Below are 26,825 nucleotides of genomic sequence, written 5' to 3'. Positions count from 1 at the left end.
CTCATATTTAGATGTGAGCTATCCCTTTTCCAAAAGAAAAATCTAAGTGCCATCAAATCAAACACAATTTTGGTAAAGATGGCTATTGGCATACAAGACCACTTAACCATGCAACCCAAAGTGCATGAAAAATGTTTCAAAACTTAGTGGCAAGACAAGCAATGCAAGATGTCTCTTGCTTATTACTAGAATGTTGAGATCGTTGTAACAAATTTTGTTGAAATTCAATCACTCCAAGAAGAAGACGGATAGCATGGAGCATACACTAATATAACAAACACATAACAATTCTACTACATATCAAGTATACAAATTTGTTTGAGCCTATAACTAATACAAGTCTACCTCTTGACACTAAGGGTTTCATGAAAGCTAAGAAGTGTACTTACCAATCATGTATCACATATGATAATGAGCATGACACTTTGTTTGCCCAATAAACTTTTCCACTGTATAAGAAGAGGTCCAAAGCAAATAATAGCTAGGCAACAAATAAGATAAAGATGTAGCAAGTGTGTTCAAATCCTGGGACGCAAACTCCCTTTAGTAAGAAAATCTATCAAGATCTTGAGTATGAGATGAATTAAACAATATGCCACTAGTAAAAATTATTCAAATTAACATGGTTGTGTTCTATACTAAAAGAGCTTCAAATATGTCTTTACACCTTGAAATTTAGGTAATACATGAAAAAGTCAAATTTAGGTAATACATGAAAAAGTCACATTTATTTGAAAGGAGATGAATTTTCATATTTTAGTGTATTTTTTGTTTAACCCCCCCCATCCAAAAGACCCCCTTCCTTGGGCCTCACATATTAGGAGAAAATGTACAAAGCTTAAAATCTTGCATAATTTTTAAGGTATATACCTTATATTTTGTGGGAAGGGAGACATGAAATTTTCATATTTTTCCTTTGCATATTTAAAATTTTTAAAAGAAATCTATACATGTTATGTACGGACCTACCTTGGATTTTAAATGAGAGTAGTTACATACACATTAAGTTGGCACCCCAGGGTTCAAATAGTGCTTCATTTCACTATATACTAGCTTTAAACTTTTGTTATTTTGAGATTCAAATCCTTGACTTGCTTAAACATGGTCTTTAGCAAGGCCTTATCATGGACTGCATTTATTTTCATTTGTTGAGCAACCTAGCCATCTGTTAGTCTATATCCAATTTCTATAGATGTAGAATCTAAAAATCTACCTTTTAAACTTCAAGAACCTTTAAATGTATCAAAACCTGACGAATCCCATACTCTACGGGCATAATAGCTTTTGTACAATATTTCCACTAGAATGATGAACATTTGGTGATTGTGTATGGTGTTGTAAGCCATAATGCATGTACTAAAAGTTTGTTCAGATCCCTCTTGCTATTGACAATGGCCATCGCTCCCAAAATTCCATACAAAATACCATTAGTTCTCTCCATTTTCCCATTAGTCTGACGTATTAAAGACTACTTCTCAAACAAATTGTTCACAACATCATGTTTACACAGGCAAGTCAAGGTAATTCTATTGCACACAGCCCCAAAAAAACCAAGCAAGCCCATGGACAAACTTAAACACATGCCAATGGATCATACACCACCAATGCTAAAAGCCTACTCTACTAATCCTTTCACCACATATTAGATATAATCAATCGTTAAAAGGTAATACACCCTCTCTTTTTGAAGTGATGACAAGGTTTCCTAATCATGGTAATGACACAAGGAACTTTGCCAACTCAAAAGCCATTTTTTATGCATTTGTTGAGATGACTTGCCTTATTAAGGATGTTCCTTATAGCTTTGCCCATCGCTCATGGACATCTCCAATGTTTTTATCAAATAGCTATTTGCTAATAGTGCATGCCGATACTTAATTAAACATGGGAATGATTCCAACCATCAAAACTTGTCCAAGCCAACCAAATCAGTACAATGACAATTGTGAGGTGGTATGATTCAAAGTGATTCCCCATGTCAAGTGCATTAGGCAATTAGCTATATTTTAAATAGCATCCTTCACAGTACTAACCAATTTTTTGGTGCATCGCATCCAAGCAATGACAAAAATTATTATTGTCTCAACATCACTAAATTGTGTTCCTTTTGCAAGTAGCTCTCACAAAATACTCCACATAGCAGATCTCATTTTTCATCCTCTAGTGGTGGCCCTAGCCCTCGTAGAGGAAGCACCTATCAAGTAGGAATATTGATCCACATTCTTATATACGTTTGTTAGCAAGGTGATTGAATTGCATCACCTCAGATGCACAAATTTCCTATGGATGAAAGCTGAAAGCACATGTATCATGACCTCCAAGGGTATTTAACGTCAACTTATGAAAACATTTGAGTGAATCTTCAAAAATTACACACATTTTAGGAGCATGAGCCAAATTGGAATTTAGTCCTACAATATTCACCAAAGCCTGTAATTTTTAAAAACACTTGTATCCTTATAAGTCTTTCAAGGAAGACTTCCGGTGTTCAAATACCTTCAACTTAAGAAAAAATTTGAGCTAATTAATCAAACATTAAATAAAATATAGGAGCAGATGCCAAATTGGAATTCCTTCTCAAAAAAATTCATACCAAAGCCTTCAATTCAAGGCTCGTTCAACTTACTCAAATAGCTTTCCCCACATTAAAGAGAAAACGATTTGTTTTAAGGATCAATAAAGGAGCCCAAAGCACATTTGACAAAATGACATAGCATTTCTAGCTCTCCTAGTTATGGCTTTGTATTTCCAATATACTTTAACCCCAACTTGAGCCACTTCATCACCATATCTTACAAAGAGTTGCCTCCCCTCCTTGCCTCGACGAGTCATTCTCTTGAGACATCACTCCTTCAATCAAATTAAGTATTTTGTTGCAAGAGATTTATCCTAGATGCACTTGAATAGCTTCTAGCGTATGTCCAATTCTATCGCGACTCAACTACTCTGATGAAAAGAAGTTGCCTACGTTTATGAAAAACCCCTCTCAACTCAATAGCGTACTTGGGGTCAAGCAAAACAAGTGGGCAATTCATAGATAGTTCCCTAGCATATGTCCATTTCTATTGTGACTCAACTACTCTGATGAAAAGTTGCCAAACGTTTATGTAAAATCCTTCTCAACTCAATAGTGTACTTGGGTCAAGCAAAACAAGTGGGTAATTCATATAGATAGGTCCCTTCTTTTTTTAATCTGAGATACAGATGCACAACATTCATGGTGCTGTGCCATTTTGTTCAATATTTTAGCTTGTCTCTCAATGGTTGGTCTCAAATGGAACGTCGTCACAAAGACCACTAAACATGTTTGCACCTTTGTGAAGCTGTGCACTAAAATGCATGCAAATAAAATGCTTGTGGCACAGCCATGTGTGAATGCATGTGCCCACTCCCAAACATTAAGAGCCTTGCATGTCCAGACACTAGAATTAGGGGAAAAAAAATAAAGAAAAGACAAAAGGAGAAGAGGGGGTTGTTGACTTGTAACCCCACAAGAGACTCCCATATGTTGCATGTGCCTGTCGTCACTTCCACACTACATGCACAAGCAAACACGTACACACCCACCTTGCCACACAAACCAGAATCTAGGGGGGAGAAAAAAGGTTAACAAGAGAGGTGAGAGAAAGGTGGGAAACCGTGGAAGGCAGTACGCTCGTAACTCATAAAAGATTCCCTCAAGCTACCATTCAACAAGTTCCCGGTGATTTTGTGCGCAGTTGGAACTGATGGTTTGTTAAGACCGACACTACTTGGTTGTGTATGAGTAAACAGACGAAAAATGGAAACGTCAAACATCTCAAAACTTATCATGGAGATCAACCTTGCCAAGTATAAGCATGGCGCATACCTTGTAAGTCTCATCTTACAGCAGCACAACTACATTTCAACAGTCGAAGTAATACTTTAATCTTGACCATCTGTACAGAAAAAGCTGTGATTGTGAATTAAAGAGAAAAGGGAGGTCCAAAATTACCAGGTTGTACCCTTTAATCTTGACCTCCTGTATAGGAAAAGACGTGCAAAAATCTTTGTGATCGCCAGGTGAAGAGAAAGGAGTCACCAATTGCAGCAGTCCAAATACAATCCCAAGCCCAGCAGGAATTGCTCAAACCCTGAAATTGTCTGTCATTCTGCATTCATGAGTAAATGTTCTCAGCAACCACGACGAGGACTACAATGAAGCATGGCTAGACAAGCCATGCAGGATTGGTATCACTACATGAAAGCTAAATAATCTGTCAATTCCTTTTTGCTACAAACCTACTTTTGTCACTAATTGCCGTTGGTTTTTCCTTTGCATAGCCTTTTGAAAATTGCTGCTGTGAATCTTGTGGTCTCAAGATTCTCCTTCTTGGATTTGATTGACCAGACCGGAAGGGGTCCCAGATTCATCCCCAAGAGGGGTGATTTTTGTATCCAATTGTTCCATACTAATCGTCTTTGAAAAAGTAGTCAGCATGTGAGCATCACCAATAGGGTACTCCTCTTCTAATGGACGCTTCCATGTATAGAGAGCAGCCTCCACCCACCTGGGATGAACTAAATGGCGTTTGTGCTGCTGAGCCCACCTTGCTTTGTCAGTTCCTTTGTCCAATGCAATGACATGTGTAACAGAAGCATCTACAGAATTTGTGCATACAGCCCCTAGCTCCTCCGTAAGACGCCAAAATGGGTGATTTGCTGGCGAAGGTAGAGCTGTAGGAAAGATCCTACTGAATACAACTTTGCAACCAGCCAAAACATTTGACCTCAATCTCTGCAGGATCTGGAACAAGGCACAGGGTAAGAAAAGAATTGATTCCATTTTGAAATAGACTGCGTCAGAACTGGAAAAAACAAAAATTGCAGTAGTCAGAAGCAGAAACGACAAAAGCACTAATTACATACCTTTCTCACATCCTGTCCACCGTGGTGGCTTTCAGTCTTTCCTCTGCCACCCTACAGAACACAAAACCTTCATCATCAAATTTTCTGGCGAAACAGTCCACGGACTACAAAATAGATGATTGAAGGCTTAGATGCCAGTCAATTGCATACATCTTGCTATAGAGCTAGTTTTCATGCACAAATGCCAATAAAAACACACCATCATGACAATGCCAAATGTTGTTGTGCCATCCAGATGGCAACATCATTACAAGCCTCTATCAAGTCATGTAGCATGCATACAAATTTGTCTCATGGAAGGGAGAATCCAGGGGAGGATAAGGGTGTGCGTGTGTAGACCTAGCATTCAAAACATTACAGATTGGCATACAGCCAAAGAATGAGAGCCCAAACGTGTAATGCTGTTCCTCCCTGCACGACTGCCCCTCCCTCCTCTCAGCCTAGCCTCTCCTCTCTCTTAGCCCCCTCCTCTCTCTCAGCCTCTCCTCTCTCTCAGCCCCCTCCTCCCTAGCTGCGCCTCCCTCTCAGCCCCTCCCTCTCCACCCTCTCAGCCCGTCTCCCTCCCTACCTCTCCTCCCTCTCCACTGGCTGCCTCCCTCTCAGCTGCTCCCTACCCCGCCTCCTCTACCCCCTGCCTCAGCAAAGACGCAAAGCAAGAGAGTTCATCATCACTTTTTGCTCGCATCCATGGGTCCCATCCTTCTAGATTACAGGCCAGGGACTGGATGCTCTCCGCTCTACCTGGAGACCTCTCACGGCACCTCACAGATGTTCGTCTACTTGGGCAAGAATTCTTCCAAGTTGTTTTTGACTCCTCAGAGGTAGCAGGTACAGTGTTTCAGGCTAGTCTGTTAGCACTGAGCTCCAAGAATATTTTTTTGACCCCTTTCTCATTGGGGTTTGATCCTGTCGAGGAGGATAGCCGGACGACGTCTCTTTTCATCAGATTTCCCAGGCCTTCCTTAGGTGTACCACCGATTTTTGCATTCCTACCTGCGTTCCGTACATCAGTACATGCATCGCCGTACATCTTCTGTACAGACGTATGGCTGATTTGTACCTGCATTGCGTACTTGTCCGTACTACACGTCGTACTTGCACGTGGGAGCCTCCGTACTTCAGGGCTCCGTACTTCAGCCGTATACCGTACATTGTACAGTGTACTCCGTACAATCACTGTACATCGTACTTGAGCTGTCCGTACAGCTAGTACTTCTTTCGAGATCTCCGTGCAGGTTTTGCACGTACAAGGTCATATTCAGGACATTGGTATTTTTTTGGGGCTTCCAGTTCTTTTCACCTTATGTATCATTTTCAGATTGTCCATACCCCAGGAATTCGGAACAGAGTGGCAGATGCCTTGTCCCGAAGACCCCAGGTCAATAATGTAACTATTGCTTATCATCAGGACCTGGAAGGCATGAGGGAACAATATGCTCATGATTCTGATTTTGGTGAAATTTTACAGCAGATGCAAGAAGGGCAATCCACCAGTCACTATTCCCTGAAAGATGGGTATTTAATGAAAGATGATTGCCTATGCATCACCCAGGAGATGAGGAAAAAGATTTTGGGAGAATGCCATGCACCTCCCTATGCTGGACACAGAGGAATTACAGCAACAACTCTAGCACTAGAGAGGTATTTCTTTTGGCCAGGAATGCGGAAAGATATACATCAGTTTGTTACTGAATGCCTTACGTGTCAGAAAATGTGTGATAGACAGAAGGCACCTGGCCCACTTATGCCTCTTCCCGTGCCTCAGGCACCATGGGAAAATATTACAATGGACTTTATTTTTGAATTGCCGAGATCAAAGTCAGGGAATGATGGGATTTGGACTATCATTGATAGATTCAGCAAGCAAGCTCATTTCATTCCAGTTCGCAAAACCATAAAGGCAAATCATATGGCTAAGATCTTCATGGCACAAATCTTTAAACATCATGGTATGCCTAAGTCCATTGTTAGTGATCGAGATCCCAGAATGACCAGTCTATTCTGGAGAGCTTTATTTGATAACATGGGGACGAATCTGAATTTTTCTTCTTCTTTCCATCCCCAGACAGATGGTCAAAGTGAAGTAGCAAATTCTACCATTTTGGATATGCTGAAATGCTACGTGGGTGACCAAAGTTCACACTGGGAAAAGTACCTACCCTTAGTAGAGTTTGCTTACAATAATACAGTACATAGCTCTACAGGGAAAGCCCCTTTTGAAGTCATATATGGGAAGGTGATTTTGCCACCTATATTGAGGACTAAAGATGAAATATTTGCAGCTGATCAGTTTGTAAGAGACCTCCAGACAGCTTACAGCCAAGTCCGGACAGCAATTGAAAGGTCTCAAGAGAAACATAAAAGGGCTGCAGATAAACATAGGAGACAGCTAGATCTCAAGGAACGGGACTGGATACTTTTGAGGTTTGAAAAAGCTAGGCTCCGCAAGTTTAAAGGCAAACAGAAAGTGTATGCAAAGTTATCTCCCAGATATTATGGCCCTTTTAGGGTTACAGAAAGAATAAATGAGGTTGCATACAGATTAGCATTGCCAGAGCATTGGAGGATTCACAATGCATTCCATGTGAGTCTTCTAAAGAAATTTCAGGGACCAGAGCCTACAGAACCAGTATCAGAAGATCCACCAGAAGTGGATGAGCTGGAGGAAGTCCTTCAGCCAGAGCAAATTGTGTACCATACTGTACGTAAAGGCCCTCAGGGTAAAGAATTTTACAGGTATCTTGTAAAATTCAAGAATTATACAGCATTAGATGCCAAGTGGATGGACGAAGACATGTTATCCGATCATCCACAGCTTTTGGACGTTTACAAGGAAGCTTTTCAGTTGCGGTCAACTGAATAGAAGCCGAGGGGATGTCACCACAATGTAAATATCCTAAGTCAAAGTACAGTTGACCATTTATTTGATCATAATTAAAGAGTTTTATATGTGTTAATTACGGTCAAAGAGTTATTTTAATGGTCAAAGGATTGACTACGGTCAAAGATACTTGACTCTAGTCAAGTAAACCTGACTACGGTCAGAGAGTGTTGACTTCGGTCAACAAGACTTGGCATGCGCCAAGAGGGTTAACCCCGGTTAACCAAGATGTGCCAACCTCGGTTGGAGAGACTTGGCTATAATTAAGGCGCCTTGACCTTGGGTCGAAGCTCTTTAATTATAATCAAGAGTGTTGACTCCGGTCAATCAGAGAAAATATATATATATATTTATATATATATATATTTGTTTTGATGTGCACATGTGTTCAGTGGGGACGCCACCGTGACTAGGATTAGTCCACAGTGTGTTATTTGCATGCAAAGCGCTAACAATTAATGGGTACCATGGTGGTGCGCTTTTAATTAATTGTTGCAGGTACTAGGAAGGATTATTTTTCCTAAGCGAAATGGGAGCCTGACAAGCACCTAGGAAGCGGTTCGTGTGACCGAGAGCTTTGAAGACTCCAGAATAGCCCTTAGAGGCTTGTAATAGGTTTAGTCTAGATTTTAGACAAGTGGCATGTTGCCAATTTGAATGGGGCTTGAAGCTCTTGTAAAAGAAGGACTTTTCTTTTCACGTTGGAGGAGAGAAACTTACGAGACAGCTCTAAGCTGAAGCTGAATTTCTGTAATAGATTTTTCTGAAATGAATAAAGACCTTCGGGGGGGTCCAGCCCGACAATTTGTCCTGGGCCCTAGTGTATGTTCAGAGAGAGGGAGTGAGGGAGAGCCTTTGGAGAGTTAATTTCCGTCGTAGAAATAAAGCCAAAGCTGTTTCGTCAGTCTCGGTTGTATGTGCACTTGGTCTGCAGGGAGTCAGGCACCCAAGTGTGGGTTATATTTCCTGCTGATTGTAATGGCTTCATCCTCGGAGTCCTCTCTTCTTAATATTAAGAAGTTGCAGGGTGCTACTAACTATCCGATGTGGAAAAAGATGGTCCTGAATGTGCTAATCCTCAGGCAGTTTCATGCTCCTATTGTACACAAAGGTGTGAAGCCCACTGGCACATCTGATGATGCTTGGGCACTGGCCGATCTGTCGGCAAAGTCCATAATTGAATTGTCACTCCATGAGAGTGTTGTTTGGAATGTGGACGGTGAAAAAACAGCCTGGGGTGTGTGGAAAAAGCTACAGGACACATATGAGCAGCAAAGTGCAGCCACAAAGATATATTGGTTGCGCAAGTTCTTCAATCTGAAGATGAAGGAAGGGACCTCCATGGATGCACATCTCAATGAGTTTAATTCAATTGTTACTCAGCTTGCGAATCAGAAGTATGTGGTGGATGAGGAAACCAAGGGTATGGCACTCTTGATCTCTCTTCCTGAGAGTTGGGATACGTTCACCACAGCTGTGACAAATGCAAACACTTTCATAAGTTTTGCAGACATCACAGGGCTGATTTTGCAAGAAGAGCAGAAGCTGAAAGCTCAAGATGCAGTAAAGCCTAACAATGCCTTGAATGCAAGGGGGAGAAGTCAGCAAAGAGGCAAATCCCAGGAAAGGGGAAAAGGTAGGAGCAAGTCCCGCTCCAACAAAGATGTTGAGTGCTACTACTGTGGCAAAAACGGACATACCAAAAAGCAGTGCTTTAAACTGAAAAATGATAAGAGAGACAAAGCCAAGGACACTGATGCGTCAGATGCAAAGGCAATTGTACCAGTAAGCAAGGGCAAGAGCAGTGTGAAGATTGAAGAGCTTCATTCTACACACGGTTATGACAGTGAGGGAGAGGTTCTATTTCTCTCTACTTTGGATGCTCATGCTCTCCATGCAGGCGGTTTTGCAGACATGCACTCTTGGATCATTGACTCAGGTGCCTCATTCCATGTTACACCTTACAGAGAGTTGTTTGTCAGGTATGCAGGAGACAGTAATGGAGTCGTGTTTCTAGGGGATAATCATGCATGCAGTATTGTCGGTGTTGGAGATGTCAGGCTTGTATTTGCTGATGGTACTCAGCTTATGCTTCACAATGTCAGGCATGTACCCGAAGTCAAGAAAAATTTGATTTCTACTGGCATGTTGGATGACGAAGGTTTTGTGACCAGCTTTGGTCATGGTTTCTGGAAGGTCACCAAAGGTGCCCTGGTTGTTGCCAGAGGTCCTAAGGTTGACACAATGTATACCCTTCATGCTAAAGTATGTAATCACACTGATATTCATGCCACCGAGCTGCCGAATATTTCTATGTGGCATAGCCGGTTGGGACATATGAGCATAAGTGGAATGGAGCAATTGGCTCGCCTTGGCTACTTACCGTCTCTGAAATTTTCTGATTTAAAGTTTTGTGAGCACTGCATATATGGTAGACAATTACAGTGTCCTCATAAGAGGAGATTAGGACATAAAGATGCTCAACTTGAGCTTGTGCATACAGATGTGTGTGAAATGCCTAGTCCTTCACTTGGAGGTGCACGGTACTTTGTCACATTTATAGATGATTCCACACGGAAGGTGTGGGTGTATCCTCTTCGATTGAAGGGTGATGTCTTTCCAGTGTTCCAGAAATGGCTTGCTTTGGTTGAGAACCAAACAGGCAGAACACTGAAGGCTTTGCGGTCAGATAACGGTGGGGAGTATATATCTAATGCATTCAATGCATTTTGTAATGCTAGAGGTATTAAAAGGGAACTCCCTGCTCCTTACAGTCCAGCGCAGAATGGCACTGCAGAGCGTATGAACAGAACCATACAGGAAAAGTCCCGCTCTATGATGTCACATGCTGCTTTATCTTATGGATTTTGGGCTGAGGCTGTAAAAACAGCAGTACATCTCATCAATAGGTCACCAAATAAGAGACTGGATGGCAGAGTGCCAGAGGAGCTTTGGACAGGAAAACCTCCTTCCTATAAGCACTTGAGGGTCTTTGGCTGCACTGCGTACGTGCATATACGCAGAGAAGATCGCAGCAAGCTTGATCCTAAGTCTCTTAAATGCATTTTTCTTGGATATGGTGACAGTGGTGAGATGGGTTACCGCCTATGGGATCCTGTGAATAAGAAGCTTATACGCAGCAATGATGTCTTATTTGATGAGTCATGTATGTTTAAGGCAGTAGATAAGCCTTCTGATGCTTCAGAGGTTGACATTGATGACTCGGGACATCCTCTACAATTTAGGCAGGCTGCAAATCAGCCACAACAGCAGCGTAATCAGCCAATGCATGATGCTGCAGCAGGTCCAAATGGACAGCCCGCAGTGGCGGAAGATGTCCTACAGGATATACCACCTTTGGAAGATCTCCCAGGCATAATTCTGCAGCCTGATCTACTGGAACAGCCACCTGTTTTAGGTGAACAGCAGGCTGCACAGCAAGACCAATGGGTCCGAAGGTCCACTCGACAAACGAGGCAGCCAGACAGATTTGTTCCAGGGGCAGATTTTATTATGCTTACAGACTGTGGAGAACCTTCGTGTTACAAGGAAGCCGTGCAAATGCATGATAAAAGGCTATGGGAACTAGCCATGAAGTCCGAAATGGACAGTCTCCATAAAAATGGTACTTGGGAATTGGTGCAGTTGCCTAAGGGCATGAAAGTACTGCCATGCAAGTGGGTGTATAGATTGAAAGTCACACTTGGAGCTAAGCCAAGGTATAAAGCCAGGTTGGTTGCCAAGGGCTTTAAGCAGGAGTATGGTGTCGACTTTGATGAGATCTTTTCTCCAGTGGTTAAGATGACCACACTCAGGACTGTACTTGCTTTGGTTGCATGTGAGGATTTGGAATTATGCCAAATGGATGTGAAGACAGCTTTTCTTCACGGTGATCTTCATGAGGAGATCTACATGCAGCAGCCAGAGGGATTTGCAGTCAAGGGCAAGGAGTCACTTGTATGCAAGCTTAAGAAGAGCCTTTATGGGCTGAAACAGGCACCAAGAGAATGGTATAAGAAATTTGATACCTTCATGAAGTCCCAAGGTTTCAGGAGAAGTGATGTCGATCACTGCTTATATACCAAAAGGGCTGCAAATGGCAGCTTAATCATTCTCATTTTATATGTGGATGACATGCTTACTACTGGTAAGGCTCGTAAGGAGCTTGATGACCTTAAGAAGAGATTGCATGAGGCCTTTGATATGAAGGACCTTGGTGATGCAAATCACATACTGGGCATGCGGATACGGAGAATCAAACCCACTTGGCTTGCTGCCCTTGGCATCTTCGTAGTTCAGGGCTATAGCTATTGCATCATCTAACGTGTTCGCGTACTTAGCCCGAACTTCCATTTTTATTCGATCATTCAATCCAAATATGAAATCTTTCACTTGGATTGATTGAGGCAGGGGTTCGTCAACCTTCATTACACTCTCTCGAAACTTATCAGTGTATTCTGCCACTGATAAATTTCTTTGACGAAGGTTCCTATATTGATCCCAAGCTCGGGATGCTTCGTCAGAAGGTAAGAAGTGTTTCCTGAACTCTCTTTTAAACCCCTCCCAGGTAGTGGATGCTATCCCATCTTTTTGTTGTTTAATCCACCACCGATCTGCTGCCTCACTAAACATGTGGGTGGCCTCGCGGATCTTCTTGATGTCATTTCTGATTTCACAAATGGTGAACGCCTCGTCCCATTTGTGTAACCAGGTCTCAATGACATCGGAGCTACGGTCGTTCATCCGACCAGAATACTTTTCCGGTCTGTAATTGGCAATATTTGGCACTTTAGCCTTCCTAGGCTCGACCGTATGGACACTAGACTCCGGTTCCATTGGAGCCTTTCCCTTCTCCTCTCGAGAAGGTCTGGCAGACGTACTATGTATCGCTCTCCTAAGTTCGGACTGCCCTGCATTGGCCTGTAATTGCTGCACTAACAACTGTTGCAAGGCATCCTCCAGCAATGCAATCCTGCCAGATAAAGTATGAGCTACTGGGCGCAACACCTGCTGGGTCGGCCGGACTCCTGGTTCACCAGGGTCCCTCTTGGAAGCTCCTTCTTCTGCTTCCATTCTGTTTAATGGGTGTTTTGGTTTGTTTTGTTTTGTTTTGATTTGGGGTTTTTTTTTAAATTTAATAAATAATAAAACACCACTAGCAAACTGTATTTACCAGCTCACACAATCCAGTGTGCCCCTATACTAGGGAATTCCTGCAATCCCACATTCACACTGATCAGGCATTTAACATAGGCATATATCTCAGATGGCGCTTTTCCCTATACTAGGGAAATTTCTGCAAACTGACTCTGACCGAAACACACATGCATACACAGGCATAGTAACTGTAGACTCTGCTGTACAAAAATAATAGACTGCACAACAAAACTGAAATCTTATAAGGAAGGAAAATTTGATGCTCCCTGGAAGCTCCACGCAATTCGAGTCCCTGAAGCCTGCAGCCTCCACGTACTGTTGTCTGCTCGCAACTGATACGACCTTTGTTTTCTTTTACTTCTGTTTGGAACCTGTCACAACCTGAGAGAGGTCTGCGTGGCCTTGGACGAAACCGATAGGTTGTTCGTCAACCTATCGTCTACCTTCACCAGCCCTGCACTCAATCTGCGTTTCCAAGGGTTGCTGGATTGTCGCTCCAGTCACTGGTTACGAACAGACTGCTGGTGTTGCAGATCGCTGCACGTACATGTGCCAACGAAGCAGACCACGGGCTAGCCAGCCTGCACTACGTCACCTGGGACCGCCACGCTCCACGAACGATTTATTCGGGCCAATTGGTCTCCTTGCTCACGACCTCCTGGAGTCAACGAATGTCGAAGGGCCTTACAGGAACCTTCCGCTCCAGCAGCAGCTTCAACGCCTGCGTGTCCCGCTCCTACGCTCTACGACCTGCTTGCGTAGGCCAGCACCAATCGATTTGACGCTCACGTCCGTCGCCGACCCAACTCTGTCCTTCCAGCTACGCTCCAGCCTATTATCGATCACGTGAATGATCGAATTCCTCGCCTTACGGGAGCGCCATCGATCACGGCATCGTCAACAGCTTTGGATCTCCCTCGACGCTGGTCTGAAATTGCGCGGCCTTTAGACTTGTCTACCCTGTTCAAGGCCCTACGCTCCTCTTGGCGTAGGCCAATTGTCCGTCACAGTCTTCCTATTCGACGCCGTTTGTGTAGGCCAGCGTCGATTAAACCCAGCCGTGAAGCCCCTAAACAGTCCCGTTCTTTTGCACGTCACGTATCCCTTGATCTCTCCATAGGCTCTGATACCAATTGTAAAGCACTCTTTCCTAGTTCTCTACTTCGATCACGGGAGCAGCACCATGAATCACCTCCCAGCCATATCTCGCTGAGGCTAACAAGCAGACAGAGATCTTCATTCAAAAATCCACGTGAATAATTTCCTTCTCTTCTCTCTCTAGCCTCAACAAGCCCCAATTCCCTAGATAGATCTAGATGCCACATGTCATCCATATAGGGCCTTCCTAATGCAACATTTCACCCCTCTCTTGGGATGCATTAAATTCTTTGCCCCTAGGCACAACCTTTGCATTAGGCCCTTGGCCTTAGATCTACCTAGTCTGGTGCTATCAGCCCTCACCTAGGACCTTGACATTAAATCCCTCCCGATCATTTACATGAAGCACAAACACATATATTACAGAGATAGATCCTTTAAGGGAAATGTCGACTGATTCTTCCGAGGTCAAGCTACCTCGGTTAGAGCGTAACAAGAATCCTGTTTCTGAAAGGAAAAACAGGTCCACAATGGAGATGGCCAGATGCATGCTTAAGGCCAAGTCTTCGCCAAATAAATTTTGGCTTGATGCAGTGATGTGTGCCAACTATGTGCTGAATAGATTACCTACACGGGCATTGAAGACTGTTACACCTTATGAAGCATGGAAAGGCAGGAAGCCTTCACTTTCAAACACGAGAGTTTTTGGGTCTCTTGCATATGTTCATGTACCATCTCAGCTGAGACATAAGCTTGATGACAAGGCAATCAAATGCATATTTATTGGTTACAGCCAAGAGAGCAGAGGGTATCGGTTATATCAACCAAATACTGGGAAGATTATTGTCAGTACAGATGAAATCTTTGCTGAACAATTCAGCTTCTCCTCTTGTGGACTGCAAAGCTAAGCCAGAAGTTGACATGTTTGATGCTTTTGAATCTTGGTTACCTCTACCATCCTCAAAGGAGGACTTTGACCAGCAACATGAGCCTCCTGCAGGCCCTCCACCAAGCAATAATCAACCACTACCTCATGCTGATTTGCAGGTTTCTCTTCCGGCACAAAATGATCCCACCATTCATGATGCAGTCATTAAAGAAAGAGTTGTCAATAGACAGCAAAGGCAAGTTCCCAGATGGCTTCTTGATACATTGAGGGACAGCAAACAAGACCAGCCTTTTATTGCCCGGACAAGATCAGGGAATAGACAGATGCATGGTCACTTTCTTGAGTTTGCACTCCTTGCTACAGCTTGCAATGAAGAGCCCTTGTGCCATAAAGATGATTTTGACAGCAAAGAGTGGATGGATGCAATGAGAGCTGAGTTACATTCTATTGCTAAAAATGACACATGGGAATTAGTAGATCTCCCTGCAGGCAAGCATGCCATTGGAACCCGGTGGGTCTACAAATTAAAAAGGAAATCTCATGGCAGCATAGATCGATACAAAGCCCGTCTTGTTGCAAAAGGGTATGCCCAACAACAAGGCATTGACTTTGAGGAGACATTTGCTCCCACATCCAGGATTACTACCATTAGATGTGTCATTGCCATTGCAGCCCATCATCACTGGCAAGTGTACCAACTTGACATCAAGACTGCTTTTCTTCATGGGGATCTGCAGGAAGAAGTATATGTCACACAACCTCCTGGCTTTGAGGTTGTTAATTCTGAAAATAAGGTATGCCGGCTTAGAAAATGTCCATGGGAGTGGATCTGATTTTTTAGTGCTGATTTTATATGTGGATGATATGCTCATCATGGGCCCAGATACTCAGCAAATTGCAGCTTTCAAGACTGATTTGCAGCAGGTCTTTGAAATGTCAGACATGGGATAGCTCCATTATTATTTGCGCATTCAGTTTGCTCATGTTGAGGGGGGTATCAGAATGTCTCAGTCCAAGTATATTGGACAGCTCCTTGATCGTTTTCAGTTTGAGGATTGCAAGCCAATCTCTACTCCGATGGACCCTGGCTTCAAATTCTCAACTCATGATGGGAGCCCACCATGTGATATCACTCTTTATCAGCAGGCTGTTGGATGCCTTATTTATTTATGTCACACCACACCTGACTTACACTATGCAATATCTCAGCTCAGCAGATTCATGCACATGCCCAGTTCACAGCATTGGCAGGCAGTGAAGAGAGTCTTCAGATATCTTAGAGGCACTTAGGATTTAGCCCTCTTCTATGGTGATCAGGGTTCACTTACCATGCATGCTTACACGGATAGTGACTGGGCAGGATGTTCCGACACCAGAGTGTCACATACTGGCAATTGTTTTTTGCTTGGCAATTCATGTATCTCTTGGCTCAGCAAGAAGCAACCAACAGTTGCCACATCTAGCTGTGAGGCTGAGTACAGGGCAGCTTTTACCGCTACAGTAGAGTGTGTTTGGCTTCGACAGTTACTTACAGATCTTGGTATTGGCCAGACATCCTCCACTATTGTCTACACTGACAGCCAAAGTGCTTTGGCCATTGCACGTAACCCAGTGTTTCATGCGCGTACCAAGCATATTGAAGTTCACTATCATTATGTTCGGGAGCGGTTGTCAGCATGAGACATAGAGCTGTTCTATCTTCCCACAGAGGACAACATAGCAGATATGTTTACAAAGGCACTTCCTCATCCCAAGTTCGAAGTCTTCCGATAAGTTTTACACTTGGTTCCCTTTGTTACATGATCTAACATCCCTTGCATATTCATAGGTGGCTATATCCTTTTGGATGAACATGTGCCACCATGACCAGAAAATACCAGGTATTTTGAGACGTTTCTAGAGTACTTCAGCCCATCCCGTGGAGGCCATCTCCTGGTGGTTCTAGTGATGCCCTATAGGCCATGGTATGTGCCTTGTAGGCATAAATAGAGGCACTTGTAGTGTTAGTGCCTTTTAGGCCACCTAGGACACTTACGTCCTATGTGACACCTAGGACACTTAGTCCTAGGTCTAGGTACAAGTACCTTGTACTCTCTATTTTTTATTTTTTATCCAAGTTTGATGTGACAGCTAAGACTAGTGCGACTCTAACGTAACTGTACTCTCTCTCTTTTGCCATCGACCCTTCACTAAGGACTACGCTCAACAGCATGGCATTGACTTTGAGGAGACTTTTGCTCCCACTTCTAGGATCACTACCATTCGCATTGTTATTGCCTTTGCTGCCTACTTTCATTGGCAGATACATCAGCTTGATATTAATACAGCTTTCCTACAAGGGCATTTGCAAGAAGAGGTCTATGTTTCCCAACCTCCTGGCTTTCAGGTTGACGGTTCTGAAAGCAAGGTATGCCGCTTGAAAAAGGCCCTCTATGGATTGAAGCAGGCACCTCGGGCTTGGTATTCGAGAATTCATACTCATTTGCTCACAGTTGGCTTTCAGAACAGCCCTACAGAGGCTACCCTTTACATCCGCAAGCGTGGGACAGATTTGCTGATTTTAGTCATTTATGTGGATGACAAGCTTGTAACTGGGACACATGCTCAGCAAATTGCAGATTTTAAAGTTGATTTGCGGCAAACATTTGCTATGTCTAATCTTGGTTGTCTGCACTACTATCTGGGCATTCAATTTGCTAGTAGTGAGGGGGGCATTTTAATGTCACAATCCAAGTACATTGGACAGCTTTTGCAACGTTTTCAGTTTGAGGATTGCAAGCCAGTATCCACACCATTAGACATTGGTTTTCACTTCTCGTCTGAGGATGGCAACGGTACATGTGATGTCACTCTCTATCAGCAGGCAGTTGGTTGTTTGATTTACCTATGCCATACGAGACCTGATCTACAGTATGCTGTCTCACAGTTGAGCAGATATATGCACAGCCCATCTATGCACCATTGGCATGCCGTGAAGCGTGTTTTCAGATATCTTAAAGGCACTCAGCATTTAGGCCTTCTTTATGGGGCTGATACTTCACTTGTCATGCATGGGTTCACAAATAATGATTGGGCTGGTTGTTCTGACACTCCTGTGTCACATAGTGGCAACTGTTTTATGCTTGGTACTTCATGTGTTTCTTGGTTCAGCAAGAAGCAGAGTACAGTTGCTACTTCTAACTCTAAAGCTGAGTACAGAGCGGCTTTTACAGCTACAGTGGAGTGTGTTTGGGCTTCAGAAGCTACTTGCAGATCTTTGTGCATGTCATACTTCTCCAACCATCATCTTCACTGATAGTCAGAGTGCTTTGGCTGTCGCACGGAATCCAGTTTTCCAGGCTCGCACAAAGCACATTGAGGTTCACTATCACTATGTCAGAGAGCGATTATCAGAGTAGGTGATATTGAGTTGTCTTATGTTCCCATTGAAAACAACTTGGCAGATCTTTTAACAAAGGCTCTACCTCGACCTAAGTTTGAGGCTTTTCGACAAGCTTTAAACTTAGCACCTTTTGTAACTGATCTGTTGCACTCTGTATAGTCATAGGTTGCTATATCCTACGGACGAACATGTGCAACTGTGACACTTAGATATTTAGGTATCTTGAGCCATGTCCAGGATACTTCAGTCCATACCATGGAGGGGGGTTTGTAGGCTATCTCATCAGCTATCCATAGATCCCACTTACACCTTGGAATGAGCCTTGTAGGCCTAGTTATAGTCAATTAGGACTATTGGTACAGTTAGTTTATGTCCACGGGTGCGCCTCATAGCTCCACCCGACCTAGACCTTCCTCACGACCACTAGCTCCTACCTCTTCCTACATTGCTAGACCTTCGACTTCACAGCCAGGACCGGCCTCCCATCCTGGTTTTTCTATAGCGCAATCAGGACCTTCAGCCTCTCGTCTTGGTACTTCGTCAGTGTGGATAGGACAAATAGTACGTCATGTTTCTGTCGTCCCCCGTTGGGTGCTTGTCCAAATTGGGGAGCCAGTTCCACCTCAAGCTACCACTGATGGCGCCGCGAACCCGTCTCTTCAGGCAGGAGACATTCCTGTCCTGGTTCCATGTGCAAATGAGACTGCCCCTACCCCTTCAGGTGTTCATGTGCAGGACCGCTCACCTAGGGAAATCCTTAAGGCAGAGACCCGTGCCTTACTTGAGAATAATGTTAAACTCGTGACCGAGGTCAGGCAGCACTGAGCCGAGGTCTAGCAACAGCTCCCTCCTCTTGCACTTCTGTCTACACCTGACAGAGGTAAGGGAGTTATGGGTTCCACTCCTCCATCCGCATGGCTCCTTCGCACTCTTGCGCCAGAGGTGACTCGCAGGAATTCTTTTTCAGTTCTGGCAAACTTGGCGACTTTGAGGCAAAGGAGAAGTTTGTACCCTCTACTCGGAGAGCACATTTTTTAGACATCTGTGGACAGAGTTTCCCCCTCAACAGGTGTGGGTGTGCTATCCCCAGTTGACTTCCCTCCTCTTGATAGGAAGAACCTTTCTCAGGAGAGGATTTTCTCCGCTACTAGGTCGGGTAGGATCTTCCATCCGGTCTCTTCTCTCGCAGATGAGGATTCTTAGTTGGAATGTTCAAGGCCTCGGGGATATACCTTACCACAGCCGTAGGCAACTGATTCGTAACCAACTTCATCCAGGTGTTACTGGGGGATCCATTGATATTCTTATGATCCGGGAACACAAGTTGGATGTCAGGGATTGTGCCAAGTTGGGTAAGCTTCTCTCAGGCCATACTTTTTGGTCAGGTACTTGCATCTCTGTTTCTTCTTCTTTTCTCCCCTTGGTGATTGGACACGGGATCATAGTCCCCTCTAGAGCGTAGTGGATTTTGCTTTTGATTGGTGGGCAAAAGGTTGGTCTTTTAAACCTTTATGCACCCAATTCTAGAGGGGATCGTTCCCTTCTATGGAAGGAACTGCTCTCTTGGTCACATATTGCAACGGCTTGGATTATAGGAGCCGATTTCAACATGGTTGAGATGCCCTCGGACAAAAGGAGTGGTAGGAAAGGTGGTATCCACTCCCTAGAGAGAGCAGCTTGGGATGCCTTCCTTTTTCAGTACAATGGCAAGGATGCTTGGCATGATGATACTTTTCACACTAAGCCACATTCTCTCCTGTTTTCTTGGTCGAACAAGAGATTGCAAATGCCTATCCATGCACATATTGATAAATTTTATGTGGATGATTGGGCTCTTGACAGAGGTGGTACAGTTAGCATTGCAGCTAGGGTGTCCACTTCCAATCATTTTCCAGTCACTCTGATGGTTTTAGATCCTCATGTGAGGGGCCGTTTTGCTAGTGTTAGGATTCTAGATGCCTTTTATATTGAGAAGGGCCTTACAAAGACAATGTTGAGGACCTGGGTTTCTCATATGCATGATGGGCAGCTTTCTCCATCAGACTTAGCTGCAACCCTCTCTGATATAGGCGACTTTTATCTTTCGGTTGCTCGTATCAGGAGGGGTGAAATCCTCAGGCGTGAGATAGGTATCCGTTAGCAGTTGGCTGTCCTCCAGAGGGAGGAGCAGAAGAGGCCTAAAGATGCTTGGATTCAGGAGCACCTTGCTGCAACAAGGGCCCAGCAACAATCACTTTTAGATCAGAGAGCAAAGTATGCCTTTAATGCTAGAGAGTCATTTTGAACTCAAATAGGAGGTAGGGTCAACAAGCAGTTCTTCTCTACTCTTAGCCCCAGACATAGTAGGTAGGGAGAGCGTCTCACAGCTTGTTGACTCAGGCGGAGTTCTTCAGACACATCCGGATGCCGTCTTGTGGGTTGCCACCAATTTCTATGCCTTCCTTCTTACAGCAGATCCTGACACCCAAGCCACTGATGATGCTAGAGTGGTTATTTGGCAGCACTTACTTGGGTTGGTGACTGTGGATATAACTGTCTCACTTCATGCACCCTTCACCAACTTAGAGTTCAGGACTGGTCTCTTGCTCTTCACAAGGGCAAGTGTCCTGGTTCAGATGGACTTACCTCCTTATTTTTTATTACTTTTTGGGATCAAATTGGGGATCGCATTACTTCAGCCCTGCAGGGTATTTGGGACTCGGGTGAGATGCCAGACTCACTTACGGAGGGCCTCATTCTTTTGATTCCGAAAGGGGGTTGCAGGAATTTAGTGTCTCAATGAAGACCGATTACTTTGCTAGGTACTTTGTATAAAATCTTAGCAAAAGCTATCAACCTTCGTCTGCAGCCCTTTCTGCCAGATCTTATCCATGATATGTAGACGGGCTTTGTACATGGCAGGAGCATCTTTGACAACACCTTCTCATTTTGGGAGGCTTCTGACTGGGCATTGCATAATGGCCTCAGGCTGCTGGCCATTCTACTCTTAGACTTGGAGAAAGCTTACAACAGGGTAGACTGGGGATTTCTGGAGGGCATGGATCAGAGGGGTGTCAGCCCTCTACAAATCAGCCCACAGCCAGGTCGTTATTGGTGGAGTCTAGGGGGACAGGTTTGAGATTACCAGATCACTCCGCCAGGGATGCCCTTTAGCCACATTTCTATTCTTATTTGTGGCTGAAGCTATGAGCTATTACATTAGAGCTCAAGCTGATATTGTATGAGCTATTACATTGGAGCTTCCTTTGAGGCAGGAGGATGAGCCACAGTTACGCTGAAACGCGTTTCAGAGCCCAGCCAGGCCTGAAACGCCATTTCAGAGAAGCCCCATTTTCTGAAATGCATTTCAGGGTCTGAAACATTTCAGGACCCTGAAACGGCAGTCTGAAACGTTTCAGCCAGTCTGAAACGCGTTTCAGAGCCCTGAAACGGGCCGTTTCAGACAACACAGCCTGCTAGGTCTCCAAAGTGACGCGAAATCTGCCGCCAGCCCCGTTTTTTGTCTTTTTGCTTTCGATTTTGGCCTCCTTCACTCCTTCAGCCTCATACTCTCTCCATCCTCAAGGTTTTCCAGCCCTCCTTGAGCCCCATTCACTCCTTTCCTCTCCTTTCTCTCCTGCAAGCTGCTTTAGCCCTCCATCATCATCTACTCCCCTCCAGCCCCCTCCTTCAGCCCCCTCTTTCAGCCCTCTCTTTCAGCCTTCTGTTCCCTCCTCTTTCAGGCCCCACTTTCAAGTTTCAGCCCTCTCTTTCAACCCTTGGCTCTCTTTCAAGCTGTAGGCTGTAGCAGTCTAAATGTGTGTGTTCTCATCTCAAAACCCCCTTTTCTAAACCCCCCCTTGCTGACGTGGGGTTTCCCCGTTTCAGCCCTCCTAGAGATCCCGAGGCAGATGATACGGCTGTTTTTTTGGATGCCACTCCACAGACACTGACATCATTCAGGATGACGTAGGATTTGTTTTGAATTACAACAAGTGCACACATTAATTGGAACTAATCCAATGGATTTTGGATCAGTGATGAGGACACTCCAGACTGGGGGAATGACATAGGACTCACTTGGATTAGACGAGTGTTTCCATCAGATATCTGGGATGCCAGGTTGGGGTGGGCATCTCTCCAGCACAACAGTTTGCTCTAGTATTGGAGAGTACCAGGAGGAAACTCATCTTTTGGAGTTCTGCCAAACTTGACCTTGCATCCAGAGTTGTGGTTGTGAACCAGGTATTATCGGCTACTGCCTGGTTCGTTTGCTCTTGTTGGTGCAGGTCTAGTGGTTGTATTGCTCAGCACATGAGACCTATGAGGAACTTCCTATGGAGCGGTTTGAATGGCACCTCAGATGTTGTAGCCAGGGTGGCTTGGGAGACCCTCATTCTCCCCACGAGAGGAGTCTCAAAATTATTGACCTGAACTTGCAATGTATGGCCTTGCTGTATGGCCTTGCTCTGCAAGTTCATAGTACGTGGATTGATGCTTGGAGAGGAGCCCTGGAAAGATTTCTTCTCACGCAGCATTCAATCTTGTACTCCATCTCATGGGGGAGATTGGATGGATAGCATCAGATGGATCTTTACTTCAGCCCATCTCAAATCTCCCCCTTCCTCTCTCATGGCTGCTATTCTGAAAGCTTGGGGCAGCTTCAGAAACACTCTTCGCAAAGTTCCACCCACCTCTCGTGAAGAAATTCACAGGCAGTCAGTCATGTGGAATGACTCGACATGGCAGGCCACTTGGAGTGTCACACTATATGTAGTGGTCTAGATGGGAGAGGGGACCTGCTTCTACAGCAGGCGCATGGCAAGCCTTTAGGAGACTTCCAGAGGATCAGAGACTTTTAGCAGTTGGCCACCTCAGAGGGAGTGCAGTCAAGATAGAGCAGATAGAGGCAGCCATTCCGGCAAAGTAGATAGACACGGATGACATGCCGATCACAGAGCCCACTTGGTGGGGAGCTTTCTTAGGGATGGGCATTCCTTTACAGATTATTGCCCTGTAGGATGCACATGAGGATACCCTAGTCTTTGATGTTCAGTCGGGAGGCAGACTTACCAGATCTTGATCTTCTGATGATATTCTTTTAGAGGTTGCCTTTCAGCCTGTCACGATTGCAGGTTTCATGGAGTGGGACACGGACTCACAGTGGTTTCTTGACCCCGATCCCCTTCTCCTTGCGCTAGGGTCTTGGAGACTCTGGTTATATGGTGGTCCCCTATTAGGTTCTTGCATTGGGACCCACGGGAGTGAGAATGGATTGATAAGGGGCACCGAGAGAAGAGCATTCCCTTCTTTTGTTATACAGTCAGAAATGCCCGGGGATTTCAGCTCAGCAGTAGAGGTTGGAGGCCCTCCAGAGGCCCTCACTGGGACAGTTTTCATATTTCCGCAGTTGTGCGGAAAAACTTTTGACGTAGACTCTGGAAATCCCTCACGAATAGAAAGATCACTCTTTTCTTTTGGCTTTCTATTCATGGAGGGATTGCAGTGAACCTGTGGAGATCCAAGTTCGGGGCTGACCCTACTTGTCCTCATTGCCACATTGCAGTTGAGTCAATACAACAGTGCCTTTGGGAGTACAAACAGGCGAGGATGATCTGGAAAGGTGTTGCTAGGATTTTTAGTATCTTTCATACATCACCTTTCTATATGACCTGGGGTTCAGTAGCATGGTTATCTCTTACTGGCCCTCATGTGTTCTTCGAGGAACATGATCCAAATCCAGCTCTCATTGTACGGCGACACTCAGTGGAGTCTTGTTCCCTCCAGGATGTTCCTTCACTCCTTTCAGACCTGCTCATGTCTCAGTAGACACATCGTGGGAGATTCTGGCGAGCATTGCAGCTTGGCATATTTGGAGAGCCAGGTGTACAAAGGCGATGGAGGGTACCCAGGTTCACCCTTCCCAGGCTATGGCCAATATTTGGACCGACACATTACACACTCTGATGGCCATCTAGGGAGCATGCAGGGATCCTCCAGAGCAGCCACCACTGCCAAGAGAGTTATTTTTTTCAGAGTTTGGAGAGGATCTCCTTTCTTCTCTCAGGGTTGAGGTGGCATTTTCAGCCTCCGCCTTGGTTTTTAATTAGCTCCTTTTGAGCTTTTTTTTCATCATGCATAGCATGATGTATTCCCGCATTTGAGCTTGCTCTCGCGGTTTTCATTCATACTTAATGAAGTAATTTTCTTGGGAAAAAAAAAAGAATGAGAGCCTTACACCCTCCCTCCCCTCTCCCACACATGCTACCTTCCTCCTCAATCTTTCGACATCCTCCCAGTTTCAATCCCCTTCTTCCATGCCATGTGCTGTAGCACCCTTCTCCCCTTAATTTGCTTGCCTCTTCCCTCCCTGTGTACCTCTCTTAGGCTTCCATCAATCTGTTAAGGTCCACATTGAAGCTTTTGACACGTATACAGTTATATATACCTTCATAAGACTAGAATATCTAATCTTACAAATTAAACTTTTATTTATGTATTTATTTTTACAAATTGTTACATGTATGGTTGCCTAATGTCTATCCATTGCACACACCTGTCATAAGGAACTGTGCACCATATTGCCAATTTATAAAAATTCTGCAAAATTTTTTTTTGGCGAAGAAAAGGAAATTGTATTAAGAAAAGAGAAAAACATACAAGTGGAGAACAAAGAGCTCAGACAACATCCTGAAGGCTCTTATAAGCTATTACAATGTCAAGTGATCAAATACTGTATAATTGGAGCATGTCGAGTATTTCACTTTGAAGCACCCAAGCTAGGTCAATACGAAGATGTGGCCCCTAAAAGACAAGCGAATTGCAGTAATCCCAAATCCACATGATCATTGTAGCACACACAATGTTCCACACTCTGCACTGAGGCTCATAAAGCGGACCACGATCCCCCAAAAGAGCAATTTTCCACCGAAATGGAATGCATATGTTGGCCCTCCCTGAGCATAAGATTACAAATCGCCAAACTGGTTGTACAATTAGACAGCTCCAGAGAAGAAGTTGCTTAGACTCGACAACAATCTGGCACAAAGGACATAGAGGAGAGACTTGCTTCCACCTGCATAACCTATCTTTGGTGGAGAGTTTGCAAATACCCAAGCCAATCATGAAGCCCGGATGTACGCAAAGTCATGCGGTGCCCATGAGGCCATGCTGATTGAGCTTGGTAAGGAATTTCTGTGGCTCGAAGAGGTCGAAAGTCTACCAAGCTGCAGTGAATAATATCCTTACCACGACTGTTGGACCAGCCTTTCAGGTTGTAAGATTGACAGAGCACCGAATTGTAAGGCCATCGAGACAATGAAATGTATAATTACAATTATACAAGCACGACTGGCTGACGTTGGATGTAGATGTAGTGCAGCAAAGATACCAGCATTGGAGAGGGAGAGGCTGGTCTTACAATTGTAAGGCTGTCTTGAAAAAGTTGAGACAATGAAATGCCTCTCCCTCTCCGATAACTGGTATCTTTGCTGCACTCCATCCAACGTCAGCCAGTCGTGCTTGCGGCTGTCCCATAAATTTGCCCATATACACAAACCACGATTATTTAAGGCGCCTACTCAGCAATCTTTGAGTGGTAGTTTTTAATCGAAACTTGCAAAAAAGCAGCTCTCGAGCAGACCCCCACGAATTCCAAGAACACCCTGCTGTTCTATCCAATATCTTGCAATGACTGCCCACAAGCCTAGCAATCTATTTGCAGCATAAACTCACACATTTATCTTTTATATCCTTGAGACCTAGGCCGCCTTGAATCCTAAGAGTGGTAACACATTTCTAGGGGAAGGAGCACCACTGGTCTTTCCATAAGAAGTCCTTGAACAACATTTCTACCTCCTTCAGACCAGTTTGAGTGAAAGGCATTACTGTAGAGGCGAACACCACCAATAAGGAGAGCTTTTTGTCCCTCCACATGTGGGATTTTGCCCTCATCTTTGAGAGACGCTGCTGCATAGTGACATCCAGCCCTAGAGGGCAGCCCAAATATCAGAAGGTAACTAGTTTCTGGATAATGGTAAATCCATAATCACGTAACCAGTCATGGTCAGCCTCCCAACATAATGTGAGGCAAGTTGTCCTACGGGCATTGATTCTGGAATCAGAAACCTTAGCAAGCAAATCATAGATAGCCACGAGCGTATCAAGATTTCCACGGTCAGCCTCAAGAATGTTAGCATTGCCATCTTATCATGTGCATAGATTGGTATCTGACGTGTACTGGGGTACACAAGACTAGCTCAAGTAGCTTGGGGAGGCGTAGGGCTAGGCAGGCTTGATTCTCGGGTTGAGTGGCAAGGGTACGAACCAGATTTAGGTCTTCGCTATTTTTGGTGCATTGGGCCCAAGCCTATAAAAGGGGACCAAAGGTTCAGTTTTCAGAGCGCCGATGGGAGCAAGTCTAGTTCCCTAGTGCTAGGTCTGATTCTGGATTGAGTCGCGGACACGCGCGTGCATCTTAGCGTAGCCCAAGGCCCAGCAGCAGATCCAAGGCCTCTAGGCACCACCCGGTGGTATGGGACACCAGGATG

At 44.5% G+C, this 26,825-nt stretch overlaps 1 protein-coding gene across 3 annotated transcripts in view; it reads right to left on the bottom strand.

Moving 5' to 3' along the window:
• Positions 1-3,709: 3,709 nt before the first annotated feature.
• Positions 3,710-26,825, bottom strand: part of CPL4 (C-terminal domain phosphatase-like 4) — a 120,102-nt gene continuing 96,986 nt past the window's right edge. For 2 of the 3 annotated variants that reach the window (XM_087389657.1, XM_087389658.1), the window contains exons 10-11: positions 4,891-4,941; positions 3,710-4,768 (exon numbers count right to left, since the gene is read on the bottom strand). In XM_087389657.1, coding sequence (XP_087245783.1) covers positions 4,340-4,768; positions 4,891-4,941 — 480 coding nt within the window. In that variant the 3' untranslated portion in view covers positions 3,710-4,339. The remainder of the gene's footprint in view (positions 4,769-4,890; positions 4,942-26,825) is intronic. The other variant, XR_015542614.1, reaches the window with a different exon arrangement.

This window comes from Dipteris shenzhenensis, chromosome 18, assembly GCF_047967505.1.
Source record: "Dipteris shenzhenensis isolate YYH24624 ecotype China chromosome 18, Dip_SZ_1.0, whole genome shotgun sequence".
Classification (NCBI taxonomy): domain Eukaryota; kingdom Viridiplantae; phylum Streptophyta; class Polypodiopsida; order Gleicheniales; family Dipteridaceae; genus Dipteris; species Dipteris shenzhenensis.
This window is presented reverse-complemented; position numbering and strand designations above follow the sequence as displayed.